Source organism: Eptesicus fuscus, chromosome 13 (genome assembly GCF_027574615.1).
Source record: "Eptesicus fuscus isolate TK198812 chromosome 13, DD_ASM_mEF_20220401, whole genome shotgun sequence".
Classification (NCBI taxonomy): domain Eukaryota; kingdom Metazoa; phylum Chordata; class Mammalia; order Chiroptera; family Vespertilionidae; genus Eptesicus; species Eptesicus fuscus.
The window spans coordinates 39,998,101-40,020,727 of NC_072485.1; the positions used below are offsets into that span (position 1 = coordinate 39,998,101).

Here is a 22,627-nt window from a genome sequence, read left to right on the forward strand (position 1 = left end):
TTTTTTTTTTTTTGCGTGTGAATGTCCAGTTATTTCTGCACCATTTATTGTCAAAGATCGGGTTGATATGTTTATATGAGTCAACTTCTGGGTTCTCTGTTCTGTTACATTGATTGATTTATTCTTTCACCAACATCCCACTATCTTGATTACTTTGTTCTTCTCCTTCAGTAGTGTTTTGAATATTCTAGATCTTTTACCTCTCCATATATACTTTATAATCAGTTTGTCCATGTCCACAAGATAACTTCCTGGATTTTTATTGGGATTTCATTGAATCTATAGATCAAGCAGTACATTTTAAGGAAAATTTTTGTATTTTTCAGTTTTGTAATTTCTATTTGATTCTTTTGAAAATAATTTGCATGTCTACTATTATTTTATTTTACGCTGGACAATGTGGATACCTCATTGTTGGGTGTCTGAATTTTGTTGTCTCCCTTAGTGGGGTGTTGGGTTTTGCTCTGGCAGGCAGATAATTTACTTGTGGATAAGCTTGATCTTTTTGAGGATGGTTCTAAGCTTTGTTAGGGTGCATCTAGAATAGCCTTTACTCTAGGACTAGATTAGCCTCAAGGCTTGGCCTTTCTGAGAGCTCTACTGATTGCTTAGAGTGTGTAATGAGATCTCAACTGTCTGGCTAGTTATAATTCAAGTGTATCTCGGTTCTCTGCATGCAGTGGTAATTGCTTATCTCCAGTAATTCTTCTCTGCCTGGCCTCTGGAGTGTGGGGGGCTATGAATGTGTAGGGGACTCCCCTGAATATTTCTAGAGCTCCTTTTCTGTGCAGCTCCATTCTCTCTAAAACCCTGCCTTACAAATTTCAGCTGCCTCAGTAGCCCTGACCTCTGAGTCTCCTCATCTTAGCAAACGTTTTGTTTGGCTTCTCCTTCCCTGAATTCAGGTCTAGAAAATGCCTCTAAATTAGGTGATGATGAGGCATATTGCATCTGTTTCCTTTCTATTAGGGGTCACATTTTTATTCTGCCTGTTGTCTAGTGTCTGAAAACAATTATTTCATATGTTGTTTCCAGCATTAGAGTTGTTATGGTGGGAGGGCTAATTCAGTACCAGTGACTCTGCATGACCAGAAGCAGATATCCCTCTATCATTTTTTTTTTTAAACTGTGTGATCTGGGGCAAGTCACTTAACTTCTCTTAGCATCAATTTTTTTCATGTCAAAACCAGACTCATAATAGCTACTTCAAAATATTCCTGATAGTGCCTGAGCATTTGCAGAAGCTCCCAAATGAGCATTGCTTATTGCTGTGGTTATGTTACGGTGTGTTAAGAGCTGTACTGGGCAGAGGCAATTGGAAAGGCTGACCTGCCCTGACCAGTTTGGCTCAGTGGATAGAGCGTCGGCCTGCGGACTGAAGGGTCCCAGGTTCAATTCCATGTACCTTGGTTGCGGGCACATCCCCAGTGGGGAGGTGTGCAGGAGGCAGCTGATCGATGTTTCTCTCTCATCGATGCTTCTAACTCTCTACCCCTCTCGCTTCCTCTCTATAAAAAAATCAATAATATATATATATATATATATATATATATATATTTTTTTTTTTTTTTTTAAAAGGCTGACCCTAGAGCAACACTGTCAGGCGAAGAATCATACCTGAAGCCACAGCCTCTCACCATCCTACACAGCAAAAATTCAGCAGCAGTGACACCGCCTGTGGCCTTGGGTCACCCTAACCAGCTACAGACTTGCCTGGCTAAAGGACGGTATTCTTGTAGCCAAGGACCAGGTAAGGCCGTTGCCTACAACGAGGAATGAAAGTGAGAGCGTCAGGCACAAGGGCCCACTGGGTTATAGTGGAAAGAATATACAGGCTTCGGAGTCAGACAGGCCTGGAGTTCAATCCCGGATGTGTTATTTGACCTCACATAAGCCACATCATTTCATGTATGAAATAGGGAATGATATGTACCTTTTAAAATAAGAAATACTGTATGTAAAGTCTCTGGTATGTAACTGTCATGTAATAACTAACTACTGTTCTCTTTATCATCTGATTATATTACTTCCTATCTTAATAACTTTCCTTGGTTTTATTCCCCTTAAGAAAAAAAAATAATCCAAACTCCTCAATATGGCTTATAAGACCCTCCATGACCTGATCCTCTCTTACCTCTTCAGCCTTGAATCTTGCCTCTCTGCGCTTCCTTGACTTTGTTTCAGCCACACTAAACTACTTTCTTAATCTATTCAGGCCTTCGCACTGCCTTTATCTCTCCATGGAATCTTATCCCTATCTTCAACTTGGCCTTCCGATTTCGACATCACTTCCTTCCTTCATTCTTGTGTTCATTTATTCAGCAAATATTTATGGGGAACCCATCGTGCAGCGGGTGCTGGGATACAGCAGTGAACAGGGTGTATACTGTCTCTGTCCTCATTGGAACGCACCTTGTAGCCTGATCACATCATCCACACCTGGACTTGGGGCTCCCTGCTGTGTACTTTCATGGTTCCCTGTGCTTCTCTCACAGCCCTTCTCTTGACAGATTACCATTCTGTATTACCTATCGTTAACCCGCACTCAATTGTAAGCTCTATGGCGACATGAACCATGTTGTCCTAATTTTCACTTTACTTCCACTGGCTAGCACAGCGGTCGCCAACTCGTGGTCCGTGGGATCTGAAAGATTGGGGGCCGCTGGTCTAGCACATTAAATATTTGTTGAAATATTGGCAAATTACTGCAAGCTCGCTTGGCTCTGAATCATACCCAGAGCACCTACTGTGTGCAGAACACTGTGGGAAATAAAGATATGGGCCCACCCCATTAGCCCAACACTGTGGGAAATAAAGATATGGGCCCACCCCATTAGCCCAAGTGAGGGCAACAAGGCCGGGGCTCCCCCCTGCGGAGATAGTAAGCCCAGGCCGCTCCTCTCGGTGCTGCTGGCGGGGAAGCTCACTGCTGCTCTCCCCAATGCAGCTGCTGCTGGGAAGGAGCTTCCTTCCTCCTCAGTACTTTTAAGGCCCCACTTCAGAGCTCTGTCCGCTTCACCGACCCGGCTTGGGTCTCCGGGAACCACACCAGCTCTGAGCAGCAGCAGCTGCACACGCAAGCGCCTCCCTGTGAGCGGGCAGAGCCGGCGAGGCACCTTCTGGCTTCCCCGGGGGCCGCAGGGAGCTTCCGCCTCGCTCGGTTGGACGCGATGTCTATAGCTTCCTCTTCTCTCCTCAGTTAAAATTGTCCAAACCTCGTTGTGTTTCCTGACTCTAAGGGAACAAAATAAGCGCATCGGCTTTATTCCGTTTTGCTCAAGTTAAATTACATTGGTCTCCGTTACTTGAAGCAGTGAGAACGTTATTCGTATGCACTGATGATAAGCGTAAACATTGGTACAAGCTGAGGGAGGGCAATTTGGCAATATGTGTCAAGAATTTCTAAAAATATATATCCTTTGACAAAGTAATTCTATTCCTAGGAATCTATCCTAAGGACAAACTCAAAAATACATCAAAGATTTGGTTGTAGTTACCCAAAATGCAGGCATCATGTTCAGGAGAAATTTGTCTTTCTTGAGATTTGCCTAAAAGTTGCTTACGAGACATTCAACTTTCAGGTGGGAGTTTTTATGACAAGGTGTTCAGCTCCCCATTTTAGGCATTTGGAGGATTTGAGAGGGAAAACTCTCTCGACTCTGTAGTGAGGTGTTGAGAGAGGCGTGGACTAAACCTTCTAAGGTCAAGCTCCCCCCTGCGCGGTGACCTCCCTGGGCCTGTTTTCTCATCGGAAAAGCGGGTAAAATCTGGGCGATCCGCCTCGGACGGGCGTGTGAGGAGGGGCTCCCGCTTCCCCTTCTGTCTGTGCTAGTGAGCTCTCTGTACCAATAGGAACTGTCTTCGATGGCTCCCCGTGGCCTTCACCAGCAGAATGACAGAATCCTTACCACAGCCACCAGGTTCCCCACCTGGTTAGGTCCCCTTCTACACCCTCCCAGTGCCTTCTGCACATCCCTGCCGAGGCCCATCCCAGTGGACCTTACACACCTAGTCACGCCGTCATTTATTGCCTCTGTCTTCCAAAGCCCCGTGAGGGCAGGTTCTGTTTCTGACTTGTCCCTGACTGTATTTTTAGGGCTTGGCGGAGTGCCCCGTGCAGAGACATGAGGTCACGTGTTAAATGAATGAATGTTATAATCATAGAGTGTCAGAGATAAAGATGTAAAGCCTTCATTTCACAACTGACAAAGCTGAGGCTCCGAGTAGAGAAATGACTTTTCCATGACCACATGGCCAGTTAGTAGAAGAAACTGTTTTTAGAATTCATTCATTCATTCATTAAATATTTTCCAAGCATCTACTATGCTCCAGGCACTGTCTGGATAGAGCTGCTGGAGCTAAAATGATGGAGCCAAGACAGCCCCTGACCTCCCAGAACTTACACTGTGGTGGAGATGGCCAATGAGCACTTATCACTACCTCGGACACCACCTATCCGTGAAGAAAGAGGGGCTCGGAAGACAAAGTCACACAGCCAGGGAGGACTCACACCCGTGTTTTCTGCTTCAAAGTGCAAGGCTCTTTCCACTACACCACGCTCCTGCCCTGAGTAAACAAACAAAACCGTAATTTATGAGGTTCCCTCAGCCGCCTGTGTGTGTGCTTGGTGGGGTGAAACCCTCACGCTGTCCGTGAAGCGGGGCCAACATCAGCAGAAGCAGCAGCTGACTGGCTTCCCCCGCGCAAGCAGGTGTCACCGTGCTCGCCAGCCTGGCCGCTGCTCTCTTGAAACTTCACATCTGGCGCCCACAGAGAGAGGGAGTGTGTTTAAATAAGACGGCTATTGAGCAAGCAAGCCGAGGCGCGCTGGCGTTGGCCGGCCTCTGGGAATGATGCAAACCACCAGGGGCCGGTACTCGGGAGGCGGCCGGGGAAAACAGATGGGCTCCAACTGCCGGCGTGACCAGCGCCTGAGCACCCAGACATCGCTGGGGGAGCGAGAGGAGGCTCTTCGCTGCTGGAGGTCTGTTTGTTTGTTTGGCATTTCTCACGGCGCCCTCTGATGCCTGTACTTGGGGAAACAGAATGTCCTCTCAGGCCACTGGCTTTCTCCTAAACCGTTTGAAGTAGAAACGTGGGTGGAACAAGCGTGTAGAACGTGGGCAAAATGACACAGCAGCCCGCCCGGAAGGGACGGTGCTGCTGCATCCAAGGGGGCGTCGTGAATCGGACAGGTGAGCAGAAGCACACCGATGCCCCCCGAGACGCTGGGTCGATTAGCACTCCCCCCTCACCTTGTCATAGCGTCAGTTTTAATCGCCTAGTGCAGTGGTCGGCAAACTGCAGCTCGCAAGCCACGTGCGGCTCTTTGGCCCCTTGAGTTTTTAGCGAAGGCCAGCTCAGGAGTACCCTAATTGAGTTAATCACAATGTACCTACCTATATAATTTAAGTTGAAAAAAATTTGGCTCTCAAAAGAAATTTCAATCGTTGTACTGTTGATACTTGGCTCTGTTGACTAATGAGTTTGCCGACCACGGGTCTGGTGTGCTGTCGGTAACATAAAGTGGGCACTCTAATAAAGAATCCTTGCAAAAAATAAATGAAGGATGAACAACTCTTTCTTCTCACCTGGGTAAGATTAAAGCCCAAGGAACTGCTTTGAAAATCGTAATATTATTTACTGACCAATCACTCTGCACTGGGCACTTTTTATCTCTAACCCTCACAGTAATCTCCAGGTAGATACTGCCTTCATCTCACAGGTGAGCTAACGGAGGCTGTTTCAAGTTAAGTCACACGCGTAGTGAACGGGCACTGGCCTCCAGGCTGTCCAGCTCCCAAGTCCAAGTACTTTCTACAAAACCAAGAGGTGGCGACCCCTCACCGAATAGCAAAAAGGGACTGCCCCCGGCTGCTCTGCCGCTTCTCGTGGGCGGCCAGCCAGCCCCGACGGAGAGCTACGCGCAGCTTTGTGTGAGGGCTGGGGGCTTCATGCCGGAGATCTGGGACGGCGGTTCCCTTATTTTAGGGGTGAGCTTTTTGCAGCAAAAAAAACGTACTGCTTGAGAAGCATGTCATGATACAGTCCCAGGTATCATGGCTGCGTAGTGAGGGCCTGAGGTGCACCCTGATGATGCCATGCCGGGCTGTTGACTGCACTCCACACCAGTGGAAAAGAACCCATGTCAAGGACAGATGACGACAGGACACTCACCGTCTGCCCCTTCAATCTGAGCTCTACCATGTGCTCCTTAGCGGGGCGGCCCCTCTGCCAGTCAGCCTCCTAGTTCACACAATTGGGCTGACAGCTCCATCTCACAAAATGGTTAAGGTTAGGTGGCATAAAGTACATGAAAGCACCTGGCATGGACGAGGTGTACACTAAGTATGGCTTGGGGTGAATTTAGTTGGCCAGCCTGGGACTGTGGGTCATTTTAGCCCAGAGAATTCCAGGGAGATGCAGTCAGCTCCAGGTCTAAATCAGAGTGGGTTTGTGCGTCAGAGAGTGGCCTGTACGTATCCTTTGTGGAGCGGTGGAACCAATCCCATCTCCATGGTTTAACTGGGACCATGGCTCAGGCAGGAGCCAGAGGATTTCCAAGCATGAGATGACCCAGCAGACATCCTGAGTTTCCGAGGGAATCCAAGGAATCGTTTGCCTCAAACTGAACTAAATCCAACTCCATGTTATTTTCTTCTGCTTATTCTAGCTCAAGATGCAGGTACAATTGGACTCTTGGGGACTTATAACCTACGTCATACCCGTCCCCAGGCAACAAAGGGTGATTTTTCACATGTACAAATCTGACGTTACAATTCTTCAGTGGCTTCCCAGCAAGCATGTCAAACTCGTGGCTGGTGGGCTGCATGCCTTGTTTATTTAAACAAGACATATGGCCTGCCAGCCGCGAGTTTTTTCATGCTTGCTAAGCTACTTAGCTAAGACCTCTGTGATCTGGGCCCTCCCTACCTACTTGGCCTCTTAACCCACTATTCTACCTCTCACCCAACGGCTTATAACTCTAAACACTCCATGATTTTTCTTGTGCCTCTTATGTTGTCTGTCCCACTCCTTCTGCCTGGGATTGCCCTCACTTTGCCATTTGGCAGATTCCTGTGTTCAAGACCTGAGTTTAAGCATGTCCTCCTCTGTGAACCTTTCATCCCCGAGGCAGTTGCAGACAGCTCCTCCCTGGGCCCACACTGACTTGTGGGTCCACACCTCCTCTGACAGAGGAGGAAGGACAGGGCACAATAGAGGAATACCAATACAGGCTTCCAGTCAGAAAGCCTAGCATTCACATCCTGGCTCTCCCTCCAGGCCAGCGGGACCACCAGCCAGAGGAAAGTCGTCTTCTCTGGCCTAATGTGCAGCCACTGGTGTGGCTTCCTTTATGTGAAGGGGATCACAGCCAAAAGGTTCAGGATCTGAACCACCGGCAAGATCATCCCTATCTGGGATCGGCAATTTTAAACGTGTAATTCATTTCACTCCTTTTGTTCCAACTTCCATGTTTGATTACAAACCCATCAGACAGGGAGTCAGCTTCCTAGACAGATTTGCTAATCATCATCATTCCAGGACTCTAGTTCCTCCAATTTTTCATTATAAATGTGTTATTAAAAATAAACACATCTCACCTTTGGGCAAATCATTGAAACTCTCTGACCCTCCCTGTTTTCATTTGTAAATGAAAAATGTGACGTTTAGAGAAAATGTATTTAGATATCTAGCACAAATTTTGGCCCATGGTAAGCATTCATAACTATTATATTACTGCTATAGCACATTATAATTATTTGTCTATGTCTTCCCTCCACCAGACAGGAAATTCCTCAAGGACAAGAAGTACATCTCGGTATCCCCAGCATCTAACACAACAGTGCTGAGTACATAGTAAATTTAACCAAAAAAATCTTTCATACACAAACATGCACGTGACCATCAGTCCCTGGGAGGCGAGGACTTGTTGTGTGCTTCTCTTATACCTGTCACAGCAGCCACCGTGGTTATGGGGCACATGGGGAAGCATTCATTCAAAGCCGCTTGTGAGTGGGCCAACATCTCTCTTCCTTGGGAGTTGCTAATCAGTGGGAAAGTCACATGGTGTGAATGAAACCCGAAGACCTAGGATCTAGCCCTGGCTCACTTCCTTACTGTGAGATATTGGGTTAAACAACCTAGACTCGTGTTGTGCAAAATGGGCGACGGAAAATTCTTATGGGATGAAATAAGATGAAGTGAAGCACCTGTCAGTAACGGTAGGGCAGCCATGGCCAGTGCGGCTCAGTTGGTTGGAGTGTCATCCCATACACGAAAGGTAGTGGGTTCAATTCCTGGTCTGGGCACATGCCCAGGGTTGCAGGTTCCATCCCTGGTCAGGGTGCATGTGGGAGGCAACTGATCGATGTTTCTCTCTCACATTGATGTCTCTCTCTCTCTCCTCCCCTTCCTCTCTTTAAAGTCAATTTAAAAAAATAAAATAAAAGCAAGGCATAACTACCTTTTGAGTTACTCCTTATCTTGTGAGCCTGCAGCATGGCTTAAATAGGAAAAAGAAATGCCAAATTTCCTCTTGCTTTTCTTACAAAGGTTGAGTCAGACAAGAACAAGAACTGGAGAAGTATTTCCAAGGAAAAACATTGTTCTTGATTTAAATTAAAACCAATTAAATGGATTACGTAGGAAACTATGCTCTATTTAGAAGCATTTCCTGGTGATATAAAATTAATCATTTTAGCCTCTATTTTATTCTAGCCTCTCTTTAAATTATTCTTAACATTTATTAGTCTACTTGCCTAGCTTTGTAATTTACTGAGTATGGTATACTGAACACGATGGAATCTTTGTTTATGGATTTCAAGACCACTTGGCAGGAATGCTGTGGAGAAGACAAGCAGATGAGTGGTTGAGTTGGATAAATATTAAGATTGCTTTCAAATCTGACAATCTGAGATCTGAACAACTAGCTGTACTTGTGCTTATAAACACAGACATGAATCACCATTGAGCAACATGGAAGTGTGAACTAATACACAGCCAAGAGCACTATAGCAGGCACTGAAGCCAAATGGTCAAGATTTATATCTTCCTGGCTCTGCCGCTTGCTAACTCGATGAGCTTGAACAAGTTACTTCTCGGCCTCAGTTTCCTCATGTGTAAAATGGGAATAAAAGAACCTATCTTATGGGGTTGTTATGAGGATTAAGAGTTAATACATCTAACAGACTTGGAACAGTGCCGGGTACATAGTTGGTGAGCAAAAAATGTGAGCTATTCTGCTCTGTTTTAGCTTAACGTATGTCAAAATACTAGGGGCTGCCCATGCCGTGTTTCATCAAAGCCTTAAAACAACCCTTTAAGGTAGGCGGTAGCTCATTACAAAGGTGAAGAAACTGAGGTTCTCAGAGTACTTAAGGGTTTGCATCCAGACCCTCCTGTCCCCCAACCCTGTGTTGTTTCCATCAAAGCCTGCTTCCCCAGTGTGCTACAGTTGTGGAGGGTTGAATTCATGCTGAGCCAATATAGCCAATAAAGTACCCTTTAGGATAATCCTTGGTACCTGCTTGTTTTGTTTTGTTTTTTTGGGTTTTTTTGCTTGTTTGTGTTTGTTTTGTGTGTGTGTGTTTTGTGTTTTTTTGTGGTTTTTTTTTTTGGTGTCAATATCTTCATTCTTAAGGAAGGATATAAATCATTAAGGGTTCACTTAATCACGGTTTACTTACACCATGATTGTGTAAATGGTGAGTGACATTCAAACAGCTAAATAAAACACACTCAAATGCTGGACCTTCCTCAGCCTGTGTCTTGTTTTAAATCCTTTGTTGTTCTTTGCACAAGACTATAACGTTTTGCCCATTATTCTTATCCCAGTTCTTCCCTGAAAAATTAAGTCCCTCGTCTACCACTTATCTAAGCATCGTCTCAACTGCTCTTTAGTGTGTACGCCTTGTCACTCCCAGACGGTAACCTCTGAGCTCGTGCAATCCCCAAAGTATCTTACCCGGGACTAAACATAGCTAGCTTTCAACAACTGCTTGACACTTTGGATTTGTATGATCCAAAGCAGATACTAAACTACGTGGTTTTTCCATTCTTCAAGAGCATTCCAGTAAAAGACATGAAATAAGAATCTTGAGAAAGAAAGCCTAAAAGACCAAAGAAAGAAGTTAAAGAAGGACTAGCCATGAAGAACTTTAGTAAAAAAAAAAAAAGAAAAGAAAGAAAAAAGAAAAAAAAAAGAGAGAGAGAGAGAGGGAGATGAAGAAGAGAAGCCAAGGTGAAGCCTCAAGAAACAAGGAGTCTGGCAAGAGCAAATGAGAAAAAAGAGGGGCGGGGGTGGGGGAGCTCGACAATATTTAGTGTTTGAAATGGAAGCGAAGTCTAGAGTTAAGGTGGGTTTGGATCAGAAGCCTGACCAAGTTTCTCTGGCTAAAGTGCCTGGGTGGCAATCTGTGGGTGGCCCACACTTAGGAACAACAACAACAAAACACACAAACTGGACACAGATACAAGTGGCGAGAAGTGTCATGCCGCAGGGAGTGGCCAGCGTCCATCCGAAATGCAGTCATTTGGGTACAGTGTGCCCTTCAGAGAGGGCACGGTGACAGCATGGGCTAATTTACGGAGCTGCCAGGGCAATAACTCAGAGAGCAACACTGCCTTCTCACAACAAAACGAGGCCGCCCCAGAAGGGCTCACGGTGGTAAAAAGCTGCACTGCAGCCCAGTGAGATCCCGGAACCAATGAAAGGAGACAAGTTTACCAAAACGAGTCTTGACACAGAGTACGTTTCTGGCAAATACATTATTATGCACTCATTCTACGCAGGTCCTGGGGAAAGTATTTCGTTTCCTTATATGGCCCTTCTCTTCAGCCCTCTCCTGTATAATAGCTAATGTCTTCTTGGAGAAACGAAGATAGAAAAAGAATAGAGCTGTTCCCCTCGCTCCCTCTCCCCCGTTTATTCCAGGGAGGTGAGCTGGGGCTCCTATCGCTGAGAGTGCAGAGAACTACTAGCTTTTAAAATCACTTTTTAAAAACACATTATTTCTGCTGGAGAAATCTAAGTGGATGGGGGGAAACAAAGCAAATACTGCAATTGTCTAAACCGGCTGCCAGGATTAAGCAGCCTTATTTTAACCATGACATTTTGCTTTAATCCCGTTTGAACTTTCATTTTAATACGACTGGAACTAAGATCCAATGTGCATGTGTGGGTAGAACACTCACTATATAGCACACAAAGTCAAAATGCCAGCTGTCACTCTTTAAAAAAAAATTTTTTTTTTTCATTTTTACCCATCCTCCCACCCCCTCCCTTTTGGCAACCATCAGCTTGTTCTCTGTATTTATGGGTTTCTTTCTGTTTTGTATGTTCATTTGTTTTGTGTTTTGTTTTAGATTCCACCTATAAGTGGTATGTGAGGTTTGTCTTTCTTTGTCTGACTTATTTCACTTAGCATAATATCCTTTAGGTCCACCATGTTGCAAATGGCAAAATTTCATTTTTTTTGGTATTGTTGACTATTCCATGGTATATATGTACCACATCTTATTTATCCATTCATCTATCAATGAACACTTAGGTTGCTTCCAGATCTCAGCTATTGTGAATGATGCTGCAATGAACATAGGGGTGCATGTATCTTTTCGAACTAATGTTTTTGTTTTCTTCAAATGAATACCCAGAAGTGGAATTGTTGGATCACATGTCAGCTCTATTTTTAATTTTTTGAAGAATCTTCATACTGTTTCCCAAAGTGGCTGTACCAATTTACAATCCCACTAGCAGTGAATAAGGGTTCCCTTTTCTCTATATCCTCACCAGTATTTATTTGTTGATTTTTTATTATTATGGCCTTTCTGATAGCCATCTTGATGTTGAACATTTTTTCATATGTCTGTTGGCCATCTGTATGTCCTCTTTGGAGAAATGTCCACTCAGGACCTCTACCCATTTTACAATTGGATTTTTTTGGTGTTAAATTGCACGAGTTCCTTATATACTTTGGATATTAACCCCTTATCGAATTTTCATTGGATAATATCTTCTTCCATTCAGTAGGTTGTCTTTTGTTTTGTTGATGGTCTTGTTGTGCAAAAATTTTTTAGTTTGATGTAATCCCATTTGTTTATTTGTGCTTTTGTTTCCTTTGGAGGGAAGGAGACATATCCCAAAAGATACTGCTAAGACCAATGTAAAAGAGTTCCTGCCTACGTTTTCTTCTAGGAGTTTTATGGTTTAAGGTCTTACATTTAAGCCTTTAATCCATTTTGAGTTTACTTTTGTATATGGTGTAAGAAAATGGTCCATTTTCTTTCTTTCTTTTTTACATGGATCTGTCCAGTTTCCCAACAACACTTATTGAAGAGCCTGTCTTTACCCCATTGTATATCCTTACCTCTTTTGTCTTAGATTAAATGACCATATGGATTTTGTTCTGAGCTCTTGTTCCATGAAAAGGTTGTATGTACATGGCCCCCGAATGCCAAAGGAGCCAAGAGACCAAGAATGAGGCAGCAAAGTCCAGTTGTTGGCTAATGAGTTTAATAGGAAATTTACTTACAGAAATGCAGCCCTGGGTAGCAGCAAGTCTTTCATATCTCCACATCTTTTACCCCCTAGACCACTCATTTTTATTCCCACTCAGACATGAACCTATGAGCTAGGAAAGGAATGTGTAGGTGATCAAGGGAACAAAGAGAGTGGATACTGGGAGGCTGTGGCACCAAGGTGAGCTAAGAGTTAGCTAACTGCAGGGGCGTCTTGGCCCAGAGGAAGCATCAGTGGAAATTCCGTGATTAGCCCAGAGCCTCTGTACACATTCCAGAGTCCACCCAGGGCTGTGGAGGGGTTCAAAGAAACTGGTTCATTCACTCAGAAATTAAGCTGGTGGATTAGCTTCAAGGTGGCGTCAGTTCAGTCAGCATAGGATAGGTCTGTAGTCTATTCCATTGATCTATATGTCTGTTTTTATTCCAGTACCATACTGGATATGTTTTGATTATTGTAGCTTTATAATGCAGTTTGGAATCAGGGAGCGTGATACCTCCCACTTTATTCTTTCCCAAGTTTTCTTTGCCTGTACAGGTCTTTTGTGGTTCTATGTACCGTGCATTTTAAGATTAGTTGTTCTAGTTATGAGAAGAATGCCATTGGTATTTTAGTAGGGATTGCATCGCATCTGTACTTTGCTTTAGGTAATAAAAATGTTTTAACAATATTAATCCTTCCTATCCATGAGCATGGTATAACCTTCCATTTATATGTATTCTCTTCAATTTCTTTTTCAATATCTTACATCTTTCATCTCTTTGGTTAAATTTATTCCTAGGTATTTTATAATTTTTGATGCAGTTGTAAATGGGATTTTTTCTTAATTTCTTCTTCTGATCATTGGTATTGCTGTATAAAACTGTAACTGATTTCTGAATATTAATTTTGTATCCTGCTGCTTTACTGAATTTATTTATTAGTCCTAATAGTTTATTGGTGGAGTCTGTTCTATATATATAATCATCTTATCTGCAAATTATGACAGTTTTACTTCTTCCTTTCCAATTTGGATACTATTTACTTACTTACTTAGTTCTTTATTTATTGTCTGATTGCTGTGGCTAGTACATCCAAAACTATGTTAAATAGAAGTGGTGATAGTGGGTATGCCTGATTTGTTCCTGGCCTTAGAGAAGCTTTCAGTTTTTCACCATTGAATATATTAGCTGTGTTTGTCATATATAGCCTTTATTCTGTTGAGGTGTGTTCCTTCTATAACTACCTTGTTAAGAGTTTTTATCATAAAAGGATTTTGAATTATGTCACAAGTTTTTTCTACATCTGTTAAGATGATTATATAATTTCTATCCTCGATTTTGTTGATGTATCGTGTTAATTGATTTATATCAGATGTTGAACCATCCTGTGTTCCTGGAATAAATTCCACTTGGTCATGGTATATAATCCTTTTAATGTGTTGTTAAATCCAGTTTGCTAATATTTTGTTGAGAATTTATGCATCTATGTTCATTAAGAATATTGGCCTATAATTTTCTTTTATCATAATGCCTTGGTCTGGTTTTGGAATCAGGGTAATAATTGGCCTCATAAAATGAGTTTGATAGCCTTAGCACCCTTCAAGTTTTTGGAATAGTTTAGGAAAAATAGAAATTAAGTCTTCTTTGAATATTTGGTAAAAATTTACCTGTGAAGCCATCTGGTCCAAGACTTGTTTGTTGAGAGTTTTGTGTGTGTGTTTTATTTTCACTGATTCAATTCCATTAGTAGCTATTGGTCTTTTCAGATTCTCTGTTTCTTCCTGAATCAGTCTTGGAAGATTGTATGTGTTTAGGAATTCATTCATGTCCATTTCTTGTTGTCCTATTTGTTGGCATAACATTGTTCAAAGTATTATCCTTTGTATTTCTGTGGTGTCGGCTGTCATTTCTTCTCTTTCATTTCTGAGTTTATTTGGGCCCCTCTCTTTTTTTCTTGTTGAGTGTGGCTAAAGGTTTATCAATTTTGTTTCTCTTTTCAAAGAACCAGCTCTTGGTTTTATTGATCCTTTCTATTGTGTTTTTTTTTTTTAAGATTCTATTTATTTCCACTTTTATATTTATTATTTCCTTCCTTATACTCACTTTGGGCTTTGTTCTTCTATTTTTAGTTTCCTTTAAGGTTAGATTGTTTGAGGTTTTTGTTGTTATTATTTCTTGAGGTAAGCCTGCTATGACTTTTCCCCTTAAACTGTTTTGGCCATGTCCCATAGATTTTGAGTCATTGTGTTTTTGTTTTCATTTGTCTCAAGGTGTCTTTTGATTTCTTCCTTGATCTCATTGTTAACACATTCATTGTTTAATAGCATGTTTTTTAGCTTCCACATTGTGTGTTTTCTAATTTTTTGAAAAATTGATTTCTAGTTTTATGCCATTATGATCAGAGAATATGCTTGATATCATTTCAATCTTCTTTACTGCGATTTGTTTTCTGTCCTAATATGTGGTCTATCCTGGAAAATGTTCCATGTGCACTTGAAAAGAATATATACTCTGCTGCTTTGTGTGAAATGCTCTAAAAAATATCAATTAAATTCATCTGGTCTATGTGTCATTTAAGGCTGCTCTTTCCTTGTTGATTTTCTGTCTAGAAGATCTATCCATTGATGTCAATGGGGTGTTAAAGTCCCCTACTATTATTGTCAATCCCTTCCTTTATGTCTGTCAATATATGCTTTATATATTTAGGTGCTCCTACATTGTGTGCATAAATGTTTACAAGAGTTATATCCTCTTGTTGATATCTTTATCATTATGAAATCCTCTTTGTTGTCTCTTGTTACAGCTTGGTCTCCAGCAGCTCTCTATCTCACTCAGCCACAATCCTTGCTGGTTTTCACAGCCATTTTTGTGGGGACTTCTCTTCCTGGCATAGAGTTGTGGTCTAGGGAGACGGGTCTGGGACTGGGAACCCTTGCTCCTCTGTGGGGGATCTCCACAGCTGAGATATACCTCCTGCTTCTTAGCCACCGCACCATAGTTATGGGACCTGCCTGTTTCATGTCTCTGCCCTTCTTACCAGTCTTTACATGGCCTCTTCCTTATATCCTTTGTTACAGAAATTCTGTTCAGCTAGTATTTAGGTAGTTCTCAATGGTGTTCTATAATTTAGTTGTAATTTTGATGTACCGTATTTTGCGGCGTATAAGACGACTTTTTAACCCAGGAAAATCTTCTCAAAAGTCGGGGTCGTCTTATACGCCGGGTGTCATCTTATAGGGCGGGTATATCCCAAACTCTCTATTTTAACTGGAAAAGTTGGGGGTCGTCTTATACGCCCAGTCATCTTATACGCTGGAAAATACGGTAGTCATTGGAGGACAACACAGCATTTACCTACTCCAGCAGAAATTGTCTATTTATCTTTAACTTTTACTACAATATGTCTTGGTGTAATCTTTGGATTCAACTATTTGATTCATCTATTTGGAACTCTCCATGCTTCCTGGACCTGGATGTGTGTTTCCTTCCCCAGGTTAGAAAAGTTTCCAGCCATTATTTCTTCAAATCAATTTCCTGCTTCTTTATCTTTCTTCTCCTTCTGGGATCCCTATAAATGCAAGTGTTTGTGTGCTTGATGTTGTCCCAGAGCTTCCTTAAATTATCATTTGTTGAAAAGAAAAAAAAAGTACTTCTATTTTGCTGATTTAATTGATTTCCATTAGTCTGTATTTGAGGTCACTTATCCTTTTATCTGTATTAGCTAATCTGCTGTTGATTCCTTCTAGAGTGTTTTTCATTTCAATTACTGCATTCTTTAGGTCTGCTTGGTTCTTTATTGTATTAACTCTGTTGCTCTCCCTAAATTCCTCTATTCCACTCTCAAGTTTGGTGAGCATTCTCATAATCATTTCCTTTAAGTCGTTGTCAGGCAAATTATTTCCATTTCATTAGGGTTTCCCTGCTCCCACCCATCCTGCCCTGGGGATTTTTCCTATTTTTTCACTTGAGAACTATTCTATCTTCTCATTTTGTGTGACTTCCTATGTTTATTTCTATCACTCAAACAAAATAGCTATCTTTCCCAGTCTTGAAAAACTGGCCTTGTGTATATGTCATCTCTGTGTATGACAGTAGTTTTGACAGGCGGGTTGGAGCCAAGAGGGGGCCTATGCTACTGGTGCACCAGCCTATTGGGCTGGAGTGGCTCCAGGTGGTACACGTAATAATTCTCTATTGATCCTGCTTGTTCCCTTTGTTCAGAGACAAAACGTGTTTGGACAATGTGGCTGGGAATGCACTGCGGCAGTCTTACAGGGCTACCACACCTGGAGAGGGCTCCTGCTCACTCTATGGAAGTAGAGAGGAAGTAAGCCATGATGCTCACCAGCACTTCGGATAGTGGAAAATTTCCACAGATCCTGGAGAACTACATCTTCCCAGTCTTCTCTATAAGGCGTCTCTCTGTTGTGAAGAAAGTGATCTTGTGTAGAAGCAACATCTGTGTGGACTGTGTGCCAGGTAGTTATGGCAGGCTGGTTGCAGCCAGGCAGATGCTTACTGTGCCTGGGTGCCTGGGTGTTGGCTTGCCCAGTTGGAGCAGCTCCGGGCAGGGAGGCCAGGTGCATGTGGTGACACCTGGTTGATCCTGCTTGCTCCCTGTTTGGGCCAAATGGATTCTGGGCAGTGTGGTTGGGAACGTGCTACAGCTATCTTGCAGGTATGCCAGAGCACCTGGATAGAGTTCCTGCTCACTCTACCAAGGTGGAGGAGGATGTCAACCATGGCGCTCACCAGCTCCTCCAATCCTGTAGAGCTCCAGTGGTTACCCAGCCTCCTCTACTCGGTTTCTTAATTCATTTGTTGTGCAGAAGGTGTTCAATCAGCCTGCAGTTGCCTCTCAGGAAGAATTGCTCTCTATATAGGTGTACATTTCACATGAGGGAGCAAGTGTCCTCCTATGCCACCACCACCTTGTAACTGTCCCAGTTGTCACTCTTAAATGAGAATCAACTTGTTACTCCTCTTCTTAAAATTCTTCACTTGGACCTCATATTTTTCAAATGAAATCCAGACTCCTTAGCTGGAACCCCACCTTCATTTCTCAATAGGTTTTCTCCCTATTCCTAAATTCAATAGTCCATTTCCCCCCAAAGCCATACCCCTCTGCCTGAGAAATCCTTTTAGATCCTTTGCTTGGCAAAATCCTTCTCATCTTTCAAAAAACTGCTTGAGCCAAAACTGGTTTGGCTCAGTGGATAGAGCGTCGGCCTGCGGACTGAAAGGTCCCAGGTTCGATTCCGGTCAAGGGCATGTACCTTGGTTGCGGGCACATCCCCAGTAGGGGGTGTGCAGGAGGCAGCTGATCGATGTTTCTCTCTCATCGATGTTTCTAACTCTCTATCCCTCTCCCTTCCTCTCTGTAAAAAAATCAATAAAATGTATTTAAAAAAAAAAAAAAAACTGCTTGACTTCTCTCCCCTAGGAGGACTTCCTCCACACTCTCCTATGAGCTCTCAGAGGGCCCTGTGCTAACTTGTTGCTGCACTCACCACATTCTTTTATTTTACTGGCTTGTCTTTTCCACTAGATCATGAGGGCAGGGAAAAATCTAGGATTCTGTTATATCCTCTAGTAGCCAGGTCAGAGGCCTGACACAGAGTAGACACACAATAAATGTTTTAATGAATAATAAATACCAGCTATCTATAAATCTCACTTTCTTTCAACTGGAAAATATCCAATCTCTCTAAAACCTTTCTAAAATCAGACCATTGTCTTCCCCCTTTGACCACATTTACAGCCAGAATGATGACTTTGAAAGACTGTAACATCTGGGTCATATCCTTGATAACATTTCAGAGTTAGGAGCTAAATGCATCGTTTATGACATCAGGAAGGAAGCCACCATTTGTAGAGCACCTATGTGCTGCCTTTGTACACTAAGCTTATGCTATCCATTACTTCAGTCTTGACAATTCATGGTAAGTCTTTTTAGCTTTTTTGGTAAAGAACCTGAGGCTTAGGAATTTGCCCAAGGTCACACAGCTAGCAAGTGAGGAAGCCAAACTAACACAATGTGCAAGATCAGGACTAAATTTTCTTCTAAATGAACGAAAAAAATGAGTTTGGCTGGAACTAAGATTTCCCACAGGGCTGAAAAAATGATGAAGGCAGCAAATAACTTGTCCATCTCAGACTATGGGTATGCAATTTTAACAATATAAACTAAAAAACAGCCTTGTTCCTGTTCAGTTTAAATAACTGCACACACTGTTGCCATCCTGTCAAATAACAGACTCATCAGACATTCAGTTTGAACTATTTCAAAACAACTTCTCAAATTTATTGAACTCATGGGATAATATGGTAGAGTTTTGTGTAAAGAAAAAAAAAAAGCCACCACTTACTAACTAAATCTTGCAGACAGCTCAGAGTTTAGGCAGCATATTGGGCATAGTAATCATAGGATCACTATCACAGAATCTGCATTTTCCTTTCAACCAGCACCAGAGGTTTCCAATTCTAAATTTAGCTTACTGGAGACCTCAGCATAACAATTTTTTTTAAAAAGACTGAGTTGATTTTATTTTTTTTTTACTTCAATTTAGAAAAATGACCAGAGGCAATGACAAAAATAACCATTTAAGGGATCCCTCTCCAGAAATTTTTTGTCAAGGTCCAGGCTTTCCATCTTTTTCTCCATCCTCCTAGATTTAAAAAGACGAGGTTGGAATATGTCATCCTGTACTCAGCTTGCTACACAAAGCCTCTGCCTTTACAAGTCCTAGGTGTAATGCCAGGACTCATCCCCCAAACCTCTGGGCTTAATCAAGTCCATGGGTGCCTGGCTAGAGAGCCCGCGGTGACTGCTGCTCAAGAGACTGCTCTTAATCCAAGGTCCATCACAATACTGGCTTTGAACGGTAGATAGCTGACTGTATCACTTAGGACCGTGGTCGGCAAACTGCGGCTCGCAAGCCACATGCGGCTCTTTGACCCCTTGAGTGTGGCTCTTCCACAAAATACCACAGCCTGGGCGAGTCTATTTTGAAGAAGTGGCGTTAGAAGAAGTTTAAAAAATTTGGCTCTCAAAAGAAATTTCAATCGTTGTACTGTTGATATTTGGCTCTGTTGACTAATGAGTTTGCCGACCACGAATTAGGACATACACCAGGCTGAGATGGAAAGAAGTCAGATATCCCTTGTCTGTTCGTAATGAATCACACCAGCAGCCACGCCTGTGCTCCCATCCCCAGAGCCCACTGCAGCCACTGCCACACCACCTCCATCCACTGAGCAGCCAGAATGGAAGTTGTTAAAAGTTATCACTGCAATAGATGACTTTCCTTAAGTAACAAATGACAATATTTTATTTAATAGCAGTTTAGTCCTACTAACAACTCCGTCTCTCCATCTCTTTTTGGGGAGCCTGGACTTTTAGGCAAATCGGTTAAAAATACAGAGGAGCAACATCTGTATAGTAAACGTGTGCTTTTCTCTCTTCCTCATGACCTTCTTAGAAAATTCTTGTTTCTGAACGTTGTTTCCTCAAGAAGAAATTTTACTTAACTGTTACATACTGCATGTAGGAAAAGATTTCTCTTTTTCAAGCCTTCATTTCATTGTATGGGTTTCACTTTCCAGGTACTGACAGGAGGAAAGGGAGAGAGGGGAGGAGACAAAAATCACAAGAACAGTGTGAAGCGCGCCCTGTGTCAGCAACATGAGCCGTCCTCTAATGCTGTCAGTGCTGACTCTAAGTAATTTCTGGTGGAGTTGAATACATCATTTCATTTCTATTTGCGCTCCGCCTGAGGCTTTGCTCTAACCACTAATTGCGAATGAAGGTCTAGAGAGCTTTTGTGAAAGAGGTAAAACACAAGTGGTGTGCTGGTAGGTAGCCAGGTGTCAGTGTACTTTATAATGGAGGAAGAGAGGATTACACGGAGATTTCTGTTTCAGCCTCAGTCCGACCCACATGTAAAAGACTTACAGAACATGGCTTCACACAGAACTGTGTCAGTGGGGAAGGGATGATAAGGGGAGTGGTAAACACATCCAGTAAAATTCAGGGATAAAAAAAAATACCCACACAAGTCCACGGAATACAAAGGAACACAGAAGAATACTCCCTGAGCCATAAGTGCATCAGGGCACAAGGTAGGTAGGGTGCAATGGATTAGCCACTAAATGGCTTCGGTAATAATAGTAATTCTGAAACCTGTTCTATTTTTTTTTTTTTTTTGAGAAATTCTTCTCCTGGACAGGTCAAAGATTGTGCTTTAAAAATGTCATTAGAAAGTAACAGCTTTTTAAATATTCTTTTGCCTCTTGCTTCCAGGTGATTTCTTTTTGGTTAAAAGCCAGCAGTACAAACCCTTCAAGATGGAAGAACAGTCTTCTGACATAGGTGAGGTGAGGCGCTGGATGAACTTACACAGTAAGTGAGAGTCTGTATGTCTTGGTCTCCCTGACCACTCCACATCTCTGACCCACAGAGATGGCAGTTCATTTCCTCTGGAAGAAGCCCGTAATGGACACTTGTCTATTGGCTTTGCCCAGAGCAGCAGTCCCTTTCTTGGGGCCCTTTCGTTCCTCTTTGGGTTCTTTTTTCACAGTCATTGCTGGGGGTCTGTGTATAGAAGATGTCTTCATCTTAAGTTCTTCTTCACTATCTGTGCAGGATTCACTCTCGTAGACTTTTTCAGTCACTGGTAGAATTAGGAAAAAAAAAAAAAAAAGGAACATGAGTGGGCTGAGTCATTTAGAATACTATTCTATCAAAAGAATGAGAAGTCTTGTTCTCCCAGATCCCCTCGGACACTCTGATCAAGGAAGGTGTGCTCATCTACTACCAAAGTTTTCTCCCACTGGGAGATCAGATCCAGCCTCAGGTAGGAAGTATGTGGCATCTTGAGATCACAGTCTCTAGTTGGGGTTCAGAATCAACACTTACCGTTATTCCCTCACTGCTATGACCCATACCTTTATTTATTTTAAATATATTTTTATTGGTTTTAGAGAGGAAGGGAGAGAGAAACATCACTGAGAGAGAATCATTGATTGGCTGCCTCCTGCACGTCCCCCTCTGGGGATCAAGCCCACAACCCAGGCATGTGCCCCAACCATGAATCAAATGGCGACCTCCTGGTTCATAGGCCTACTTTCAACCACTGAGCCAGGCGGGGCTGTCCCAGGCCTTTATCATTTGACTGCCCCAATCCTGCTTTTGGGTCTTGCTCTATGCTAGCTAATTTCCTGAGCTCTAAGTGGTGCCTATTTCCACTGATCATTTTCCTGGTCTTAATCTCTGCTCTATTTGCCAGTTTTGATCCTGTCTAGCCGGGCTCACCGCCATGGACTCTCTGACTAGCTCTATCCTGATGTCACTCACTCTCTGCACATCCTAAGTACAAAGAATTGGAGATTAGCTACTCAATTGTTCAGTTCTTGGTTTTGAATGACTGCTAATTAACCCAAGATTTACGTGGTCTAAGTTTACGTCATAAAGAGAACTGTCCCAAGCAAATTCTATCAGATGACAAACTTGATAGTTTCAAGGAATGACCATGATACAATAAGAAGCACAGTTACCAATTCTCTTACTCCCTATCAGCAAATAAAACTCACTGAAGCCTGCCTAATGAAAAGCATTATACTAGTGAACAGACAGTATAAGAAAGTCCCAAAGGGCACAAACCATGCCACAGAACTGATGAGGATGTCTCTCTAATATTATTGCAATGCAGATGCCAATACAAGAAACGGAACAATGCCACCTTCCTGTGACTTTAGAGAGCTGAAGCAGCTGTATAACCAATGCCATCTGAATTCTCCCTCAGCCTTCCTGGTTGCAGCAAATGATGGTAGAAAAACATCTTTTCTTAGCTGAACAGAATAACCCAATATACATAATAAAAGCTCAGATGATTAAAGTGAAAGGTATTTTTTCCCATTTAAGAACAATGATAGTTTTAAGCTCATAATTAATGATCATTTCTAATAAAATATATTAGTCAAATTGTTCTACAGGCATAAGCATTGGAATCAATATATCTATGTTCTAATTCCTAGTCTGCCATTTATACAATTTCAAACTTTACCATGCATCAGAATCACCTGGAGGGCTTATTAAAACACAGGCTGCTGGACTCTATTTCCAGAG

At 42.6% G+C, this 22,627-nt stretch overlaps 1 protein-coding gene and 1 long non-coding RNA gene across 5 annotated transcripts in view; one reads left to right on the forward strand and one right to left on the reverse strand.

Annotated features, from left to right (window-relative positions):
- The window catches only part of LOC129151201 (uncharacterized), a 35,305-nt gene extending 12,923 nt beyond the window's left edge, over window positions 1-22,382 (forward strand). For 2 of the 3 annotated variants that reach the window (XR_008557946.1, XR_008557948.1), the window contains exons 2-4: window positions 1,579-1,750; window positions 20,804-20,872; window positions 22,212-22,382. This is a non-coding gene — a long non-coding RNA (uncharacterized LOC129151201). Of the gene's footprint in view, window positions 1-1,578; window positions 1,751-20,803; window positions 20,903-22,211 lie in introns of all 3 variants that reach the window. The other variant, XR_008557947.1, reaches the window with a different exon arrangement.
- The window catches only part of POLD3 (DNA polymerase delta 3, accessory subunit), a 53,140-nt gene continuing 50,876 nt past the window's right edge, over window positions 20,364-22,627 (reverse strand). For both annotated transcript variants that reach the window (XM_008149970.3, XM_054725258.1), the window contains exon 12: window positions 20,364-21,173. In XM_008149970.3, coding sequence (XP_008148192.2) covers window positions 20,971-21,173 — 203 coding nt within the window. In that variant the 3' untranslated portion in view covers window positions 20,364-20,970. The remainder of the gene's footprint in view (window positions 21,174-22,627) is intronic.